The following is a 20,530-nucleotide window of genomic DNA, read 5'->3' as shown; positions in this document are numbered from 1 at the left end:
AGGATGCCTGGGGGTCTTCTAGTCTCCTTATTTATTACCTGTTGACCTAGAACAGGCTATTTAGCCTCCCTGTTCCTCAGTTATTTCAGCCTTTGATTTTTAAACTGAGATTAAAACACTATCCACCTCATGAGTCACTGTGAGAAAGAAGTGAAGCAACCCATCAAGGAGTTGAAAGGAGAGCTTGGCACATTTCAGCAAAAACCCACTGAGCGTGTCCCGTCCCGTATGCTAGGCATCGTGCTACGTGTCAGGAAGCCAACAACTGGACAGCAGCTCTGGCTGTTACGGCTTATGTCTAGATGTCCCCCAAAGCCCCATGCCATCATGGGGGTGGTGCTTTCCAGCCGTGGCTGGATCTGGAGTGTGTGGTGCTAGGATTAAGGGTATGTGGTCCGATCACTGATTGGTTTGGCACAGCACTGGGCCCAGCAGCCCAGAGGGAGTATAAAGGGCAGAAAGACTGTTAAGGTCAGGTGTTGATTTTGCTGTCTTCTGCCCACCATGAACTCTTGTTTTTCTGCAAAGCCAGCCTGCCCTGGAACCAGCCAATTATGGATCAAAACCTCTAAAATGTGTGAGCTCAATAAACCTTCCCTCCATTAACATTTGGCATTGGGTATTTTGTCTCAGCAGTGAGAAAAGTCACTAAGACACAGGCCTTCATGAAGCTTCTGTTCTGGGGCTGGATACAGACAGAACACAAAAAAGCAGACACAAAGACATAGCATGGAGGGATGTGTTAGCAGCAGCCATTGGTGGGTTATTGTCATCCGTGTGCTTAGTCCGCTGAGCGGGTGGAGGGTTGTTATTTACTTTCTTCTGACCCCTTTGCTTGCCCAGTCCTTGTTGTGGGCTGAGACCAGTGCCCTGAAGCTCTGCCACACCCTTGTCTAGAACAAGGCACAAACAACGCACAGCAACACTTGGAGAAACTGTTTCCCACAAACGCCGCTCAGAGCACATCCTGTGGGGAAAGTAGCTAAAAAGGGACAGAGCTGTGTTGGGAGTGCCCCCTCCTTCAGTGCCCAGCCTCCCTTCTCTCCTGGCTCCTTCTGACTCACTTTGACTTACCGTCAGGCGAAGACTTTGACAAAGTGGTTTAGAAGTGTGTGATTCATTGTGAGGAATGCCCTTTAGATGCTGTAGGTGTTTGAGAAAATTTATTCAGCTTATGTTTAGGGATCCCCTAATGAGTTGAAAGGGTAAGGCCTGTTTCCAAAAGCTCTTTTATCCAAGAGCCAGCGGGGTGGAGATCTGCACTTTCCCCTCACCCAGCAGCTCAGAGACTGGATCCTGCCGTGAGAACTGCAAGCCAGCCGTGACCCCTCCCTGTCTTCTCTGGTTACCTCATCCAAACCCAAGACCGCCTAGGTCCGACTCAGCTTCTGCGGTAACAGACCCCACCTACTGCTGGTGCGACACACCCTGCATGCGGTGTGATCCAGAATGACAGTGAGCATTGACATATTTTACAAAGAACATCAGAGGGAAAGACACATTGCCACTAATGCCCTGCATACACCTGGCATCTCATTCTTGTCACTTTCTGAAGCAGATGGGGACTTCCTCCTTCTTGAGTGTCTTTAGTTGCACTGTGACAGCGGCCTCAAGGTCCTGAGTCAGCTCAGTTACTTCCCATGGTCATTGCGACTTTAGGGAGCAGCAAGAAGTGGCAGGCGGCAGACCTGCTGAAGAACGTGGCCGAGGACCCCGTGGCCATATATTTCCGAGCCCGACTTTCCGTGTGTTCGAGGGCGTTTGGGAGCTGCAGTGACTGTGTCTTTCTTCACACCTCACAGAGACATCCACGAGGACTCCAGAACACTTCCTGAGGTGTCAGGAATGATGGCAGCGCTGTGTTTGAAGCCGGAGGGAATAGCTTGAGGGGGATTCATCGTGACTATCTTTTACTCTGATTTTTTTTTTTCTTTTTGAGACAGGGTCTCACTATGTGGTTCAGGCTGGCCTTGAGCTCACTTTGTAGCTCAGGCTGGTCTTGAACTTGTAAGGATCCTCCTGCCTCAGCTTCCTTAGTGCTGGGATTACAGGAGTGCACCACCACACCTGGCTTGCAATAAAGTTTTACAGATGTAAGCATTTGGTGTATACTCTGCTCAGTTCACAGAGCTCTGCCTGAGCTCTGCTTGGGGACCTGCAGTAGCAGGTGCTTGTGGGAGGGCTCCAGAGGCTGCCTGTGGCTCAGGGACCATCGAAGGTCCTTGGCCCAGTCAGAGCTTCCTCAGTCATCTGTGTGGGGAGGAGTTGTGGGGAGCCGTGCACTGGGTCATTGAGCTTCTGCCCACAGGTGACGAGTGTCACTTCCTCTTACATCTTCTTTGTTAAAGCCAGTCATGCGCCCAGAAAAGTTGGAAAAGTAATGTTTACAGATGGCCCTAGGTGCCAGTCCTCAGAGCTTCCCTGAATCAGTCTCATCTAGGCGACAAGGAGCTTTTCTGTACATCTTTGAGCTTTGACTGCTGTCTTAAATGAGGGCCAGACAAAGGCAGGCCTCAGTGGCAGGGAGGGGACCCCGGCAGGTCACACTGGTGTCCTAGCAGGACACTCAGGCTGTCTAGCAGGGCGGGCAGTGCCATCCCAGGGTCTCCTGAAGCCTGGCCCTTTCTACTCATTCAGCTGTTAACAATGTTAGACCAGGTTAGCAGAGTGCAGGTGCATGAAGGCATGAGTGCCAGGGCGGGCAGCCCTCAGAGCTGGCATGGACCCCGGCAGCATCTGTGCACAGGAAACTCCAGCGAGGAGCCGAGCTGGCGGAGCACACAGCGCGGTGTCGCCTTCTATGAACAGGTCCCAGCAGGTGGCTGTGCAGCTGCCCGAAGCTCAGGGCTGTGGCTGGCTGAGACTCAGCTTCTCAGGAAAGCAGTTCGTCCAGGTCCTAAGTCAGGGTATAGTTCATTGTGTAAGGACTCAAGGGCAGAGGGAGCCTCAGGTCAGGTTTAGTTTATGTAACACTACTTTGCTGGCTTGGGCAGTGGCAGATTCTTCTTGATGCCGAGTCAGGTGTGACTAGGCAAGAGACTGAGAAGATGCTGGCTTGAGACAGGGTCTTGCTATGGAAATTCAAGCTGGCCTTGGCCTCACCACGTAGACCAGGATGGACTTGCACTCCCGATGACTGGTGTTGTCTCTCAGCCTCCCAAGTGCAGGGATCACAGACACGTGCCACCACAACTACCTGGAAAGCCCCTCTCTGAGATGGAGCTGGAGCGTTCTGGTGTATGATCACCTAAATCTCATGTACACATTCACAGATGTGTGGGCAGATGGTAATGCCAGTGAGCACCTGGCACAAAGCCATGATTTAATTTGCATTGGGTTTTGATGCTATGTGTGTCTGCTCTGCCCTCTTTGCTTAGAGAGAATCTGATTTTGATCCTGAAGGAGACTCAGGATGTGGCACCCGACACCTGCCACTTTGGGATAATGGTTGCTTTGAGCTAAAGATGCTAGAGAACAGATGCAGGGAGCTTTGCTGCCTCTGCCTTCTGCCTGGGAGCCAGGCCTGCAGCCCCCTTTGGTGGAGGTGGGCTGACCCTTTCTCATGTCTCCCGCACCCGGAAGAGCAGAGCAGCTCCTGTGCTGGGCAGGGTCAGCCAGAGAGGGCCCCCCGGAGATACACTGTAAAGCAGCCTTGCTGTTCCTCCATTTGCCCTGCCATGGCTCCCGGGCACTCACGACGATTTGTTTGTCCCCATGCCGAAAATGCCTTTCCTTTCTAAAGGTGCTCATAAGGCCTCGTGCCTCAGCTGATTGAGTTTTATTGCCTGTGACCTTCTGCGTATATAAAATAGTAATAGGACTTACATTCCTTGGGCTACAGATAGCGCTCCGTGGTCACATGCTTGCCTGGCCTGGAGGAAGCCCTGCGTTTGACCCTTGAGGGTTAAAATAGCAGGCACAGCTGTAATTGGTGAGGGGCACTTGCATTCCCAGCCACTTCAAAGGCTGAGGCAGGAGGATCCCTGGAGCCCAGGAGTTCAAGGCCAGTCAGAGCAGGCAGAGTCTCAGTAAGCCAGAGAATGAATGAGCCGTGGATAAGTAAATGAATTTGCATGCCCTGGGGTCCTGAGCCTCAGTTAGGGAGAAGTGTTTCCTTCCTGGTCTGCTGGGAAGCAGGTCGGTTCTTCGGGAGAGTGGCTCAGCTCAGACCTCGCCGGTACCCACCTGGGTCCTGTGTTGATGGGGCATCGACAGGGCACCGCTGGGGCTGTGGCTCCCGCTGCCCTGCCGCCCCCTACCCCCACACAGCCCTTCCTGCCCAGTCCCCTCTCTATCCCAGGGCTGCCCTGGGCTGGGCCCACATAACCAGAGGGCTTTGCACAGAGAGGAGGACAGGAAGGTCCCGGGCCTTCTGGAGTCACTGAGCCTCAGCAGCCCCTTTGGCTGGGTTTGATTTTTTCTGGAGGTAGAGCAGGGGCAGTAGCTGCTCCCCATCGGGAGGGGGCGCTCGCGGGGACAAGGTGTCCCAGGATTTGATGAGGACCTGCAGGCCAGGCTGCAAGTTTCCAATAATCATGCCTGTTTCCTGTTCTTCCTTCAGTTCCGACCTTGCCTTTAACTTGGAAGGTTATGTGTTTGTATTCCTGAATGACGTCTTCACAGCGGCAAATGGAGTTTACACCAAACAGAAGATGGACCCCAAGGTACCAGATCTTCCTCTTACAGCTTTTCAGCTTGGCCGGCCCCAAATGACAGAAGTGAATGTGAAATTGCATGTTGGTGTGTAATTTATGTAATATGGTCTATCAGTTACTGGTTGATTTTTAGTTGTCTTGTATGTGAAAGTCCTTGTTACTCCTAGTCTTGGAAAACTTTGGGGGAAAATTACATAGGGAAAAAAAGATGCCACTGTTTTATTTCATTCCATGTGGTGCTGGAGATGGAACCCACAGCCTCTTACATGATAGGCAATGCTGTGACACCAAGCTACATTCGCAGCTCAAGATGTCACTCAGGAGGAATCCATCCTTCTGTCTGTCTGCCTGCCTACCTGTGTGACTATCTGGCAAAGCACATTCTTTTTCCTCTCTGGCCATCATGCCTTTCTTTTTTTGTTTTTACTTTTTGTCATTGCGACTTTGAACCTTCACCTGCCCAAACCTCGGTTTCCTATCTGTGGGTTCAGGGACCAGAATGGCAAAGGTGTGAGGTCCTCCAGCACAGCTCTTCTCACCCCTCAGGGTGGCGGCCCCAACCCCAGCTGCCCCCCCGGAAGCTCAGATGAACCCGGCATACGGGTCTTTGTCGCTGGTTCTTTGTGTCCAGGGACAGAGCCTCTCCAGCTGCAGGCTCATTTCCATAAGCAATTTTTTTTTTTTAAATCTCCATGGTCATTTGTTTCTTTTAATAGTGGCAGTTTTACAAAGCCAGGGTTGTTGCCTTTTGAAAATCCACAATATGTCCCTCGTGTTTAGTGAAAAACATGGTGTGGTCACTGTAATGAAAGTAAATACAAACCAGGCCGTTCTCTGATACAGGGAGTGAGATGCTTTCATAGAGCTGTTTATGTTAGCATTTTTAATCCTTATTTTGTTTCAGATTTCTCATTTTTCAAAATATGCTTTAGAAAAAAACCTTACAGAATAGTAGAGACAGCGGACCTGGAGGCCTTCCATTTCATCCATTTTACCTATACTTTTTGGTATCAAATAAATATTTATTCAGAAATCACAGCACAACTAAAATGCAACATTTGATGTCAGAAATTCTCTGACAATATCTCAGTCAGAGTTGGTCAGGATGGTCTGTCTGACTGTGCGCAGGTGTGTGTTCCAGGGAGTCCCATGCTTTGCGTTTCTGAGGTTGATGGGGGTTCTGTTTTTTTTCTTGTAGGAGCTGGGGAAGTATGGGGTGCTCTTCTACAATGCCTGCTTCATGATCATCCCCACTTTTCTCATCAGTGTCTCCACCGGAGACCTCCGGCAGGTGAGCGGCCATGGTCAGTGCCGTCTCATGTAGCCAGCTTTCCAGTGTTAGTGTCAGGGATTTGGCACACAGAAGATCAGAGTATGGGAGTAGCCAGGCTCGGTGGGAGGGCACGTAAAACAATGATGGAGGACCAGATTCATCTGTGTCCAAGCTCCCCACGATGATGAGGCAGAAGTGCCTCTTGAGCCCAGGAATTTGTGACCAACCTGGGCCACATGGTGAGGCCCTGTCTCAAAAAATAAATGGGATAACCTAATGATCCTTTGGTACCATCTTTACGCTGGTACTTATCTTTAGGCAGTTGGAGAGTAGCAAGAAATAGTTACAGAAGCTGGTGTGTGAAACTTACTGGAAAACAATAAAAATCTGAGTTCCAGTACCACTGTCCACCCCTGAGTGAGACCCCTGGCTGTCAACACTGGGCTCCATTTAAATTTTTTTTTTTTTTTGTGTTGAGACATGGTCTTCCTAAGTTGTTTAGCTGCCCAGATGGGACTTGAGCCTGTGATCCTCCACCAGACCTGGTTTCCATTTTCCATTTTTGCTGACATGGTGACTCCAGTAAAACTACATCCCTGAGAAGGAAAGGCTGCCAGTGTTCAGTCGGGAGTGTGTATGGATCCATCTGTGTATGGATTGATTCTGCCTCTGGGGATTGAACTCAGGGCCTTTGCACTAGGCATATATCCCTAGGACCTGTTTTCTTTTTTCTTTTGAGACAGAGTGTCACTAAATGGTTACGTTGCCCATGCTGGACTTGAACTCATAGTTGTCTTGACCCAGGCTCCTAGAGGGCTGCAGTACAGGTGTGCACCACCACACCTGGGGAGTGACTTTGTTTTTATAGTTATTACTGGGAATAAAAATCATACAACTCTTTCAAGCTCTTGAAAACCTATTTGAGAATAAAAGATATTTCTCCATAGGGACAATGTGCTGAATGACACAGTGGCCAGAAACAGGATTTTAGGCACCTTCACAGTGAAACAGACCAGGCTTATGACATTCATAACTTAAAACAGGGTTTCTGCAGCGATGGGGGTTCCTGCATCCTGCTCATTGATTCACACGTTTCTGGGAGTTTCCGCTGGCCGCGGTCACCATGCAGAGGTTTCCACGTTCTCATGCAGGGTAACCGTGATGCTGACACTCGTGGAGGATGTGTTTGGAGCATTGCTTGTGACTGTCTCATTGCATTCCCACACCAGCCCTCAGGAGAGAATACAGTCATTATCCCCATCGTACAGAAATGGAATTCAAGGCTAGAGTTTAAGTAACTTCCTGAGGACAGCAGGTGGTAGATCCAGGCAGCCTGCTCCAGAAACACACCCTGAGCCACAGTCTCTGTGCCCGTACTTGTGTATGAAAAGTGAGTGTTTCCTTCCTTCACTTGTGAAAAACTATAACTCTTGTATTTTCTAAAAAGAGGCCCTAAAGCCAGGTGTGGTGGTGCACTCCTGTAATCCCAGCACTCGGGAGACTGAGGCAGGAGCATCGTTGCAAGTTCAAGACCAGCTTGAGTTACAGTGAGCTCCAGGGCAGCCTGAACTGCATAGCGAGACCCTGCCTTAAAAAGACAGAAAATAAATAAATAAATAAAAATAAAAAGAGGCCTAACATGTACACGCAGTCCTCATATTTTTAAAATTTTTACTTCATTTATTGTATTACTTTTTGGAGACACGGTGTTACCGTATTCCACCGGCTGGTGTGAAACTCCTAGCCTCACGTGATCCTCCTGCCTCAGCCTCCCAGGTAGCTGAGACCATGGGCCTGCACTGCCATGCCCAGCTGGGCCTCATCTTCACCTGGTTTGGCATCACCGTCTTGGCGTGCACTGTGCAGTGCAGGTGAGGCTCATGCAGTAGAGAGCGCTCTTCCCGTCTCACCTGTGCTCTTCTTCCTGCCCCGAGTGTCCCCTGTGGAGGGGACGCAGTTTCCACGCAGTGTTGTACTGCGGTCACGTCCTGTGCGGGGATTCGGTGTTAGATTCCAGGCCGGGTTCCACCTAAACAAGCGGCCTGCCACAGTGAGCCCCATCAGGTTCCCAAGTTACCGGCTGGAGAAGCAGCCCAAGGAGCGGACTCCTGTCCTGCAAGGAGAGTGAAGGCGCCTTTTCTCAGCTGGCCGGGACCTGGCGGGGACACAGGGATGGCCGGGCCCGCGGGGAGCCCTGCTGTGGCCGGAGGCCTTGCTTGGTGCAGCCGGCCTGCAGGGTCACCAGCTGCTGGGTGTGCTCTCTGGGCCCGGATTGTCCCTCAGGTCAGCAGGGTCAGGGCGAGCGCCTTCCGGGACAGCCAGGCCCTGGGGAGGCAGTGGGGGAGCCCCGCTATCCGCGTTCTCCGAAGGGGTCCACAGGCCATTTGGGGAAACAGGGCTTCACACTGAGGGCTCGGTTTCTGCCCTGCCAAAAAATGAACCCCAAGTGTAAACTGGAAGAGTCACATTTCAACTTGCGCTGATGGAAAGAGCCAGCCCAGTGGCAGATGCTTTCTTGTTATTACTCTTACTTACTTTCTGTTTAGAGTAAACATCAGGCTGCGGTATTTCTGAAACTGCCACCCGCACACACTCATTAAAGACATAAACTAAGATCTGTGAAAACCAAGTCCCAGAGAATCTGCTTTTTTTTTTTTGTCTTTTTCGTTTTTTATCGGTACCAGGGATTGAACTCACGACCGCCTGCTTGCAAGGCAGGTGCTTATGACGCTGAGCTAAATCCCCAGCCCCTAATCTGCATGTTTTAATGAAAACTGCAAGTAACCCCAGTGTTGTGTGGTACCAGGAGTCCACAGTTTGTATTTACTGTTGGTAGCTCTTTGAAAAATGTTATCTTTTCCCCTTTATTTCTAATATTTTAATTTCAGATAAATGCTCTCTATAATTGTATTATTTTCTGTTGCTTTTGGCCTCTCATTGCTTTTGCACATCCTTTTGTCTTTAATTCTTTAGAATATTTTCAGCCCCCTCATTTGGTTTAGGGCTTCCCAGTAAAAGAGATTAAAAATTATGAGTTTTTTCGAAGTGAGCTGTGTGTGTGAGTGTGTGCATGTGTGTGCGTGTGTGTGTGTGTTTCATCCCAGGGACCTGTGTGTGCTAGGAATGAGTTTTATCAGTGAGCTGAACCCCAACACTCATAACTAAGCATGTAAAAAAACTTGTTTAATGATGGAAGTGATGTAGGAGAATGAAATCCAACCTGCTATATGTCTGGTATGAATCTGTATTCTCTAAAATCGAAGGATGAATTTTAGGAACAACGGAGGTTAAGAGCAGAATATATTGAGAGAAAGAAAGCTTCTGTCTGAGAGAAAGAGAGAAGGGGTCCTGGTAGGTTGCCAGGGACTGTGTCTTTTCTAGGGACTTTTTTAGAGCAGAGCCACAAAGTGAGACAGGTCTAAGGTAGGAGAAGCATGGGAACTCGGAAGGTGGGCACGAGGTGGGATAGAACTGTGGTCTACTAATGAGAGTAATTGCTCAGGTAACATTGATTAAACTGGGGACAGATGGGGGCATGCTTAGAGAGCAGCGACTCTTCCTATAGGGGTTGGGTTGGGGGTTCCTGGCTTCCTCAGGGGGATGGAGACTTAGATAGCATATCAGTCCCTGGTGACTGTCCTTAGGAAGTGTGTGGGTGCATTTGGTTTATCATCGTCTCGAGGTCTGGTCCACAGCGGAGATGTCTGTCTCCCCCACAGTTGTAGGGTATCTGGTCTCCTGCACTGGCTCCTTGGAGGGCCCAGCCCTGTCTCACTGCCTATGATATTTCTGTCTAACTCAGCTGCCTGTAACACAAGCTTTCAAATATATACAGAAGCCTCAGAAATAGTACGAGCCATGTGCCCCTCAACCAGATCCAACAGCCACCAACCTTTATTGTGTATCTTCTTTGTTAATAGGAGGCAAAACATTACTAAAGAAATCAATGTCAGCCAAGTGTGACACAGCTCTACCAAGTAGAGAATTCCATTTTAATTGTTTAAAAATTTGTATCCTAAGTTTAAAATGATGTAAATGGTTTTAAACGTACGGGGTTACTAACAGTTGGTTAGCAAATTATGGCTTATCAGAAAGTGAACAGAACTTTGATCCAATCATTTTTGTTGTTGGTTTTTGACACAGGTCTCACTATACAGTTCAGGCTGGCCTTTACCTCACTACACAGCCCAGGCCAACCTTGTACTTGCAACGTTCCTCCTGCCTCAGCCTCCTGAGTGTTGAGATTACAGGTGTGCCCCACCATGACTGGGTCCCAGTCGTATTCCTGAGTGCCTACTTATACATGGACTTGAGTCATCCCTAAACTGTTGTTTGGAGACAGGAGAGGGACACATGAAGAGTATTTGTTTGCATTGTTTTCTGCCATTTCAAGAGGATTGATTTTATTTTCTCAGTAAGGAAGTAAGTTCCTGGGAAGCAGAAACTGAGCCTTTAAGGTCTCTGTCTACAGTCTCCTCTCCCTCAGTTACTGGACTGCTTTGTAGTAATTTGTAGTTTATTTGTCCACGATGCAAGTTCTTGAGAACAGTTTAGGAGCTTGGACTTTTCTTTCCAACCTTGTTGAGTTGGTAATAAGCTCTTTTCAAAGCTTATTTGTAAAAACTCAATTTCATCATTACGAATTAGCAAAGGTTTGTAAGGTAAATAATAGATTCAGCAACAAGAGCTGTCATTCTGTCCTGGCCTCCAGTGAAGCTGAATTTCACTCAGTCCTGACACCAGCCTTTTAAGGAAGCTGTTGTGGTTGTTGTTTTTAATAATCCCCATTTTGTAAGATGAAGCTGAGGTTCAGGGAGGGAAAGGAATTTGATCAATCTCACACAATTAGAATGGCCTAAGATTTTATTTTATTTATTTTATTTTTTGTCTTTTTGAGACAGGGTCTCGCTATGCAGTTCAGGCTGGCCTTGAGCTCACTTTGTAGCCCCAGCTGTTCTCAAACTCACAACGATCCTCCTGCCTCAGCCTCCCGAGTGCTGGGATTACAGACGTGAGCCAACACGCCCGGCCTCGGCCTAGGATTTTAAAAACTGGACCCTCCAGAGGGAAGGGTTAGGACCCTATTCCTGTCTGGTATAGAAGGTAGTTCCTGTGGCAAAACAGTTTGGTTAAAGCGAAAGACCTGATTCACAATGCTGTTTGTCTAATCATAAATTTTTTCTTTCTAATAATAGGCGACTGAATTCAACCAGTGGAAGAATGTCCTATTTATTATGCAGTTCCTTCTTTCCTGTTTTATGGGGTAAGAAATTATAGAAAATAGAAGTGTGGGTCCCTGATATCTCTTGAGAAGTCAAATCTAAATGTTCTGTTTCGCTCTGTGAAGTGCCTTTTTTCCCTCTGGAAATTACATTCATCTGTCTGTCTCCATGGTGCGCTGCATTTGAAGACTCAGCCAAATGTGGGCAGAAAATATCCACAAGCCAGTTGTGCCTGTAGTGAACACGTGTGCACCGTTCCCTTGTCACAAGTCCCTGAATTGGTGATGGCGAACCTTTCAGAGCTTTTGACAGAGGGGAAAGAAACTCCCAGCCTGCTGGATGGCTGGTATAAGTTCATGTTCTCTAAAATCGAAGCATAAATTTTAGGGACAATGAAGGTTAAGAGCAGAGTATATTTATTGAGAGAAAGAAAGCTTTTGTCTGAGACACAGGGGTCCAGGGACCCTGCCATTTTGGGGAGAGGCCACTTTTACACTCCTGGGGGCCCAGGGTGGGGGAAAATGGGAAATCATAGGTGGGCATCAGGTGGGACAGAACCATGGTCATGTAGTATGGTTATGAGTAGAATTGCTCAGGTGAGATTGATTAAGTCAGGATCAAATGGTGAAGCAAGTCAGGTAGCGGGCAGGCCGGAAACGGAGCAGCAGTTTCACCGGGGGTCGGGTGTGTGTGAGGCTCAGTGCCTCTCCCTGCCTTTCCCAGGTGATCGGTACCTATTTAAAACATCAGTCCCTGTGGTTCAGCCCTGGGGGAAGTACGTGGGCACTTTCCTTTCGTCTTTTGTCTTGAGGTCTGGCCCTCAGCAGATGTCTCCACTACAGCTGCAAGGTGTCTTGTCCCCTCCACTGGCTCCTTCAAGGGCCCAGCCCACCTAGAATATTTCTGGCCACTTAGAATATTTCTTACTGAGCTGTCTGTAACACAGTGACACCCTAGTATGGAAACCAGAACAAACCATAAAATGACAAAGGACACCAGCTGCATGTCCCCTACCTGGGTTCAGTTCAGATCTGTCCAGCAGGAGGCAGGGTCAGACCCTCTAGGCTGAGGGCTCAGCCCCAAATTCAGACAGTTCTGACTGACCAGCACAAGCTGGGGTTCTCATGAGCACCTCCAATTACTTTTGAGTAACTGGCCAGAGTGGCTTTCAGGACTCAGGGACACTGTGCCCTGACAGACTTATTGTAGAGGATATTTTAAAGGTGACAAAGATGCAGCTGGATGCAGAGACACCTGGGCTGGTCTGGAAAGGCCCCCGGCAGGGGAACATCGTCCTGATGGAGCTGGGCTCTGACCTGCCCCGGCTGGTGGCCTGGTCAGTTCCTGCCCACCTTTCTGTCACCCTTCATGTATTCGGATGTGCTGAAGCTGTCTAAGCCCTGTCCTTTGGGTTTGCATGGTGGCATCACTGTGTAGATGTGCAAGAATCTTGGACAGTCACAGAGAAATGGGCTGGATGAAGGGCTGAGAGCTGCTGCTGGTGGAGCGCCGGGGAGACCGCGTGGTCTTTGTGGCCTCTCTGGGCCGCGTTCCTTCCTCTGGATCTGTCTTATGATCTGGGACAGAATAGGTGAGAGCATTTCATTGTGGCCAGCTCTAAGACAGAAAGCAGGAAGATTAAAGTACGTGGCCCACCTTGTGGAAGAGAGTTCTGCTTTGGGCAGGGAGTTAGGAGCCCAGGACCACTGTGAGTGGCAGGAGTGAAAAAGTGGCCTCTCAGTATCTGAATGTTGTGTTGAATTTACATACACACTGGTGTATGCAGTGGTCAGAGGAGCCAGTGGCCCACTAGGTCATTAGAATTATTTGTGACTGTCACGATCATGCCATGTGACTTCGGTAAACCGGTTACTTTTTGTACCATTTTTAGACACAGGAAGGGAGGGATTCTGAGAGGGTTTGATTCTTGGGTTTCCACTTGGGGTCACTACCATGAAGCCCCTATCAACCTCATGCTCAGTTTGCCTCTGTTGTCTGTTGAGCATCGAATGTAAGTGCTGTAATTTTTCGAATGTACACAGATGGAATAACGATTTAAAATACATAATAGCAAGAAGATGCTAGATGTGTGGCAGTGGTTTATAATGTGTGTGCATTTTATTAATCTGCAGCAGCTGGCAGGTGGTGGGCGTCTTTGGTGTTGAAAGTGGTGTGGTTTCCCTAGCATGGAGTCAAGGAAAAGTGCTTTTAGCTGAGAGTCTTACCACACCATATCTTATTTACTTGCATGCAGAAGTAGATTCTGTTTCTTCAAAAATCATTTGAATGTACTCTGAATCCAGTGGCTTCTAGTTGCCTTCTCTGGAGACATCTAGCAGGGACACAGAGAGTGTATCCGTGTGTTCAGATTCAGTGGGGAAGTTAGGCGGCGTCAGGGCCTTGGGCTTTCAGCCTTGGGCTCTGGGCAGCTGGTGAGGGCATGCAAGTCCTGGGCACCCTCCTGGGAGCGGATCCTGGGGTCCTAGATCTGTGGACGCGTTTCTACAGATTTTGAGTGGGAGCAGGCTAAATCCATGAGGATGCAGGCAGTGTCCAGTGTTGCCTGGCTGCGGGGAGCTGCCCATCTGAGCCACCCTGGGTGGGCATTGCCTCTTGGCTCTGATTTCACAGCACCCCCTGTGTCTCTAGGGGCCAGGGTTGGCACCCAGTGAGGTCCAGTTGAGTGTTTTAAGTCTTTCATTTTATACACAAATAGGATTACTGATCATTGTCTAAATGAACAAGCCAATTTATTAAGATTGTAACAATTTGAAAAATTTATATCTTTATGAAGCCTCCGAGTTTAACTTCTTTCTTTCTTTTTTATTTTTGTTTTGGGAATCAGATTCAGGACCTTGTGCTTGCCACACAGGTGCTGTGCCACTGAGCTACATCCCCTGCCCCAAGTCCAACCTCTGAATACTGGTGTTCTGTTTACAGACTTCATAATGTTTCCATAGAAATAAGGACCTTGACTTGTGTGACTTGATTCATAGCTTATTAACTGAGGTTGACTGGTTAAACTCTCCAAATCATTTTATCACAAATTAGTTCCACTCACAATCTAGTGAATTAAACAGATTTAAACATTTTTTTATTTTAAATTTTAAAACAAAAAAAAACGATGATACAGAATTTCAAAACAATATACAAGGAGATTAACAATGGTTACTGTATTGCATATTATTCAAAGTAGTTGCTCAGATTACAAGACATAGGCATGAAAAATGATTAAACAACAAAAGTACGAAGCATTTTTTGATGAACCAACAGAGATTAGTAGTATAATTTTATCTATCTATCTATCTATCTATCTGTCTGTATCTTTTCCCTTCTTTCCTGTGGAGCACCACCTGGCTGACTCTCCTTGAACAAAGAGCAATCATCTCCACTTTGGCTAAGCCTGGCCCTGTCTCTACACACTGATGTGCACAGAGCTGGCTAAGCCATTCCCTTTCCCTTCAACTGGCGCTCAGCAATGTAAACAGGGCTGGCTGAGGAGCTGGTGTGTAATGTTTGAAGCTGGGCTGCTGTTTCCCTGCCCCGTGACTCCCAAAACATGGGTGACACTGGTGGGATGAAGAGCCAGGGCTCCAGGGCTGTCCTGGGATGGAGCCTCGAGATAAGGGGTTTTGACTGCCCAGGGCAGAGAAGCTTGCACCTCAGAGCTGAGGCACTGCCCCCTATACATTAGATGCTCCCTCCACTGTGCTGTGCAGATGGTCTCTCTGCATGTCCTGCTCTCTGCGTATTGCAGAGGTGATCTCAGGCCTCCTGCCCAGCTCACGGCGCTCACAGATTTCCTGCCATTCTCCCAGTCGCTCATCCTCAGTCCTCTCCCTTCTTCACTAATTAATGAAATCTGGGTTGGGTCCTGGGTTGAGGTCTCTGTTCTTAGGACCCCTGGGCTCCTCATAACTATAAATACACTAATAGACATTTTAGTGTTTATTCTCCCCGTGGGTTACACTGGGAGTGGTAGATTGGAATTAATTTACTGGAATTCCAATAAGTTTTCCATGAGATTACAAATCTAAACTTCCAGGACTGGGATGAAGTCCCAGAGGAGCTCTCTGACTTTGTTTTCTCTTCCCGCTATCCCCTTTCCTTCCAAGCAATCTCCCCCACTCTCTCTCTGAGGATATCGATTGTGGGTTTTGGATCTTATTTACTCTTTCTGTATTTTACACTAGGGAGACAACATGGCATTTACGCATGCAGGTCTGCATTGTTCCACTGATGAGCGTGGTCTCAAGTTGCAGCCCTTTAACCTATAAAGGCCTTGAGTTTATCCTTCTTCTTTTTTTTTTTTTTTTAATTTTTGGTATCAGGGATTGAACTCACGACCACCCACTTGCAAGGCAGGGCTTATGCCCGCCAGCCCTAGTTTATCCTTCCTTATAGCACCGGGTTGTGTGAAAGCACAGCAGGAGGTTCCAGCCACAGAGAGGGTAAACACTGCTACAAGGCCATTGTGTGGATCTCAGGCTGTGGAGGAAACTTCCTCCTCCTCACCCCACTGCACGGAAGCAGTAATGGGAAACGGAGGGAGCAGGAAGGCCCTGGATACACAGCGTGCCCGTGTCCTGGAACAAGTCCATGACCGAGGTGTCCACAGCATGGCTCGGACAGTACTGCGAGTTCATTAAAGTTGCATAAAGTCCCACGCGGGCCCCCAAGCCCTCAGCGCCTGTGTCCTCCCCAGGTTCCTGCTGATGTTCGCCACGGTGCTGTGCAGCCACTACAACTCAGCGCTGACCACGGCCGTGGTGGGAGCTGTCAAGGTAAGGGCAGTGCGCAGGGCCCCGCCGCACTGGGGAGCTGAGGGGACCGGAACTGTACCCCAGAGCAGAGCTGAACTTCCTTTGTGGCTGATAGAAGAGGAGTGAGAACAGAGGCGGTAACATCTTCAGCTGGGTCTGGGGGCCTCTTCTGACTCCTCCTGATCCCCCAGTGCATGAAACAGCGGGCCTTTTCAATCTTAGAAAGGAAGGGCAAAGTATTGCTCTTAAATTGGGGTGAGTAAGTGGAGATGTTGTGGGGAGGTGAAGTAGAAAGCAGAAGGAGGAACCCAGAATGCTTGTGATGGCTTTGCCAGCTCCCTGCAGAGGGAGCCCTGGAGGGGCTGCTTTCAGCCAGCTCCTTGCTCAGTCATGAGGCGAGGAGCGAACAGGGATTGTGTTCTGGGTCTGTTCCACCAGAACCACTTAGTTGCTCCGTTTGCATGAGCTCCTAGCGTGGGAGAGCCCGCCGGGGTCAGTCATTCCCTGTCTGCAGGCTGGACAGCGTGGGCCTGGAGTCTCACCGGTCTCCGCACTACTCAGGCTTAGGATGCCAGTGCAAAGATGGGCCCTGGCCAGCTGATTGATTGTGCCTCAGCTCTGCCACCTCTGCCCCAAGTAGGGGGAGAGGAATATTGGATTTTCTGTTTTTACTGCTATTTATATTTTTCTAAAGCCAACATAATTTTCACTCATTTACTCAATATCTGATGCACATCTCCTCTCTCCCAGTTTCTATGCAAAGTAATTAAAATGTCTGCCCTTAGCTTTTGTCATATGCTTGTATTTCCCCTACATGGTTCACTTTTAATGCAGAATTCCCTTTTTTGCAGAATGTGTCTGTTGCGTACATTGGGATGTTAGTTGGTGGAGACTACATTTTCTCTGTATTAAACTTTGTAGGATTAAATATTTGGTGAGTGAGATTTTTTAAAACCAGCTCGATTGATTACAATAAGAATTTTAAACAATGTGATTATAATGCAATAAACACACATCATACGGGCGTCAGTTCTGCTGCTTAGCTGTGGCTACCCAGATACTTACTCTCACTGTTTCTCTCCTTTTAGCATGGCTGGAGGCCTGAGATACTCCTTCTTAACCCTGGGCAGCCAATTAAAACCTAACCCTGCTGAAGAGGAAAACGAAAGCCTCCCTGGGGACGCGAAGAGTTAGGTGTGGGGGCAGGACTGCAGACTGACTTGCAGACCGGCTTGGGCAGGCGTTCGAGGCTGGGTTGCACAGCCAGAGTGGGGGACCCTCACCACCCTGGTTATAGCACAGATGGTGACCACCATCTCAGGGCATGGTGAGTGGCAGGGACCTGAGGAAGGCCCTGATGCAGAGCCTGGCGGCCAGAAGGAAGCAGCCCTGGGGGCGGAAGGAGAGGACGGGGTCCTGCTCACCCTGTACCCCACTTCACTGCCATGCTCGATCCCGACTCCTCCCCCGGCCCCTAGTCCCATGACCACCACGGCAGGGTGCTACAGGAACAGCTTTATTGCCTTCAACAAACATCTGTTTAATAAAATCAGTCCGTCAATCAGCAGAACGGTTGTTAGCTTTGGTGTGAGTCATACTGGCATCACTCCCTAATGATCTGGGTGAAATAAAATCATTTCTATAAACCCCTCAGCCTGTGTGTCACTGTTGACAGGTGGCTCACAGCCCTGAGCACACCAGCTTCCCAGCACAGCCCGACACTCCTGGTAGGCCTCATGTGAGAGAAATTGCAGAACTCAGCGCTCAGGGCAAGTTCTGCCAAGTGGCTTCTCTGTGTCCCTCCAGTTTTGTTCGAGGGCTTCAACAAGAGGTGTGACTCCTGACGGGCTTGCCTGTGACCCAGACAGATGGACAGACATTGGTTGGGAAGGAGTTCTGAAGGACAGGGGTGACCTTTGATCTCCCCATCAGGAAATGGTGTGAGGCAGGAGGTGGGGCAGTGGACATTTCTCTCTGTGCTTCTCGGAGGTTTGAGTCTTTGCCCAAATGAACTGGCAAAAGACAGCTTGACAGGAGAAAATGCATCCAGATGAATTACTGTATAGCTGTGCGTGGAGCATTTAGAATACCATACTCAAGGGCCAGGTGATCAGTTTCTTCACTGAGAGGGAAGATGGGGTGCCGCAAGTGTTTTGAGGGGTAGCAGGTGATTATTAGGGAGGATGACTGGACCTGAAGAAAGAGAATGGCCAGAAATGAAGCCCCTCAGAGCTCTGGCGTGGAGTCTGATGTGGTCTCGGCCTCCGTGGTAGGTGCTCAGTTTTCTTGTCCCGTGGAGTTTCTAGAGCATTTTGAAGGCAGCTGTGCTCTCCTATGGTGGACCTGTCCTTGGGTCCACAGGTTGCTTCAGAGAAGACCCCCGGCCTGCAGCTGCAGACCTCGAAGCCTCCGCTGTGAAGCGATCCATGCACAAAGGCGCTGTCTTCCTGGGGTGCCGCTTTCTGACCTGACGCAGGTTGAGCCCCAGCCTGGGAGCCAGCAGCCCCTCCTCCCAGTCCGGTCTTTACTGGTCACTGCCAGGACCTTTTCAAGTTGCTCTCTCCACTCGAATTCAAGTAAATCACTCAGTCCTCTCCTGCTGTCACTTCCTGAGATCCTAGAAGCTGCGTCAGAGGGGGCAGCAAAGGGCGAGATGACAGATCAGCCATGTGTCGCTTGTCTTTACTTTTTAGAAAAATGCTTTTTAATTCTTGTAAAATACACAACAGAATTGATGATCTCAGCCACTTTGCTCCTACAGTCAGTAGCATCAAGTGTCTTCATGTTATCTGCAGCTGATCTCCAGAGTCTTGTCATCTTGTGGAACTGAAATTGGTATCTATTGACCGACACCCTGTGGGCCACTACCTCTCCCTCCTGGCCACTACCGTTCTGCTTCTTGTCTCTGGGAATCTGACAGCCTAAGGTACCGCGTCTGAGGGACATCCTACGGTAGGAGTCTTTTTGTGACTGTCCGAAGACCCTGAGGTTCGTCCACCATGCATTAGAGCTTCCTTCCTTTTAAAGGCTGAATACATTGTGTGCATAATTTGTTATCTGTGTATCTGTTGATAGACCTGTTGTCTGCTTCTACTTTTTGCCTCTTGCAAACTATGCTGCTGTGGCTGTGGGTGTGCAAGGGACTCTTCAAGACTTTGCTTTTAATTCTTCTGGGTAAACACCCAGAAGTGGAATTGCCGCATTGTACGGTGACGCTATTTTGATCTTTGGAGGAACTGCCGTACGGTCCTGTTGGCTATACCCTGCCTCTTCCTGCCAGCAGGGCTTTCAGTTTCCCAGCATCCTTGAAATCACACATGTTCACTGTCGTAACCACCCAGTGAGTATTCTGGCCTTGATTTGTGTTTCCTTAATTCATCCGTTAGTGATAGTGAGCATTTTCTCAGGTGCTTGCTGACCCTTTGTGCATCTTTACAGAAGTGTCTCCGCCAGCCCTTTGCCTGTGGCTAATCATGTTAACTGTGATTGAGCCCTAGGAGTTCTTATTTCAGTTTGCTTCTGAAAGTCATCTGAGCATGATGTTGGTGCTTCCAATTCAGGGCATCAAAATCCTTTTTGAAAACTGGAGATCAAAAATACCAAGCAAACTAGTAGGAACCAACTCTTTTTAAAGAATCAGCTTTTTTTGGAATTCTGACGAAGAGGGTCTTACTTGATGGCTTTACCGCCTGCTCCCAGCAATGGCCAGAAGAGGGAGCCCCAAGAGCTGTCCCGCAGCCCTTGTTACTAGGAGGAAAGTAGGGATTTTTTTTTTTAAATCAGTACTGGGGATCGAACTCATGACCGCCTGCTTGCAAGGCAGTTGCGTATGCTGCTGAGCAAAATCCCTAACCCCAAGATGGGGATTTTTGCCGTGGCACTGAAGAGGGCGGTTGAAGGGAGATACAAGTGAGTTTTCAAGTTATGGTTTGTTGGGTAGAGAGAGGATGAGGAGGAAATGTAGTTCAAAGACCTGTTCCTCCGGGTCTTTTTCTTATTAAAAGCATCATAAAAACAACTACTGGACAGGATAAAGGAAGTCTAATTTCCTTGCTGTGTTACATTGTGGGGCCTCTGTATGGCAAAATAAGAGTTACACCCTGTGTGAACTCGGACTTTTTTTCTGCTGTTTTAGTTTTTCCCTGTATCAAATACCTTTCAAGTACAGGAGTCTGGGTATTTTTTAAACATTGGAGGTTTCTTAAAGAATAGGACCTAACTAAGAAGAGTTACTTAAAATGTACTTCTGTGCCATATGAAACTAGCAAAGCCACACACGTCAGTGATTTCAGTGTCTGGTGCCTTTCTCCCTTTTGCATCCTTTGTTTCACTGCTTGGTTCCCTGGTGCTCGAGTTGTTTGTTGTGTGCCCTGCATACATTTTGAGTGCCCGGATTTGCCAAGGGTCAGAAACTCGCCTGCCCAGTAGCCACTGCTCTGCCGTAGCTTTCAGGAAATCAAAGGTTTCCTGGAGCACAGAATCCCTATCTGAATTTCCTTTTTATTACCAGCTATTGGTGCACATAGACAAGAAAAGCATCTCTAGGATGAAGCCAGAAAAGCGCAAGCCATTGCTGGGTAGGACAGTGGGTTTTCATTGCTTTGACGGAACATGTGA

The 20,530-nt window shown here is 48.6% G+C and overlaps 1 protein-coding gene across 3 annotated transcripts in view; it reads left to right on the top strand.

The window, feature by feature from the left end:
• The window catches only part of Slc35d2 (solute carrier family 35 member D2), a 39,813-nt gene extending 22,247 nt beyond the window's left edge, over window positions 1–17,566 (top strand). For all 3 annotated transcript variants that reach the window (XM_063227366.1, XM_003468395.5, XM_063227367.1), the window contains 6 exons: window positions 4,562–4,664; window positions 5,854–5,946; window positions 11,124–11,191; window positions 15,856–15,934; window positions 16,765–16,847; window positions 17,002–17,566. In XM_063227366.1, the coding sequence (XP_063083436.1) occupies window positions 4,562–4,664; window positions 5,854–5,946; window positions 11,124–11,191; window positions 15,856–15,934; window positions 16,765–16,847; window positions 17,002–17,107 (532 nt within the window). In that variant the 3' untranslated portion in view covers window positions 17,108–17,566. The remainder of the gene's footprint in view (window positions 1–4,561; window positions 4,665–5,853; window positions 5,947–11,123; window positions 11,192–15,855; window positions 15,935–16,764; window positions 16,848–17,001) is intronic.
• The last annotated feature ends 2,964 nt before the right edge of the window (window positions 17,567–20,530 follow it).

This window comes from Cavia porcellus, unplaced genomic scaffold (assembly GCF_034190915.1).
Source record: "Cavia porcellus strain 051 isolate PalLab524CR breed Dunkin Hartley unplaced genomic scaffold, mCavPor4.1 scaffold_17, whole genome shotgun sequence".
NCBI lineage: Eukaryota > Metazoa > Chordata > Mammalia > Rodentia > Caviidae > Cavia > Cavia porcellus.
The sequence above is the reverse complement of the archived record's forward strand: the minus strand, read 5'-3'. Positions and strand labels throughout refer to the sequence as shown.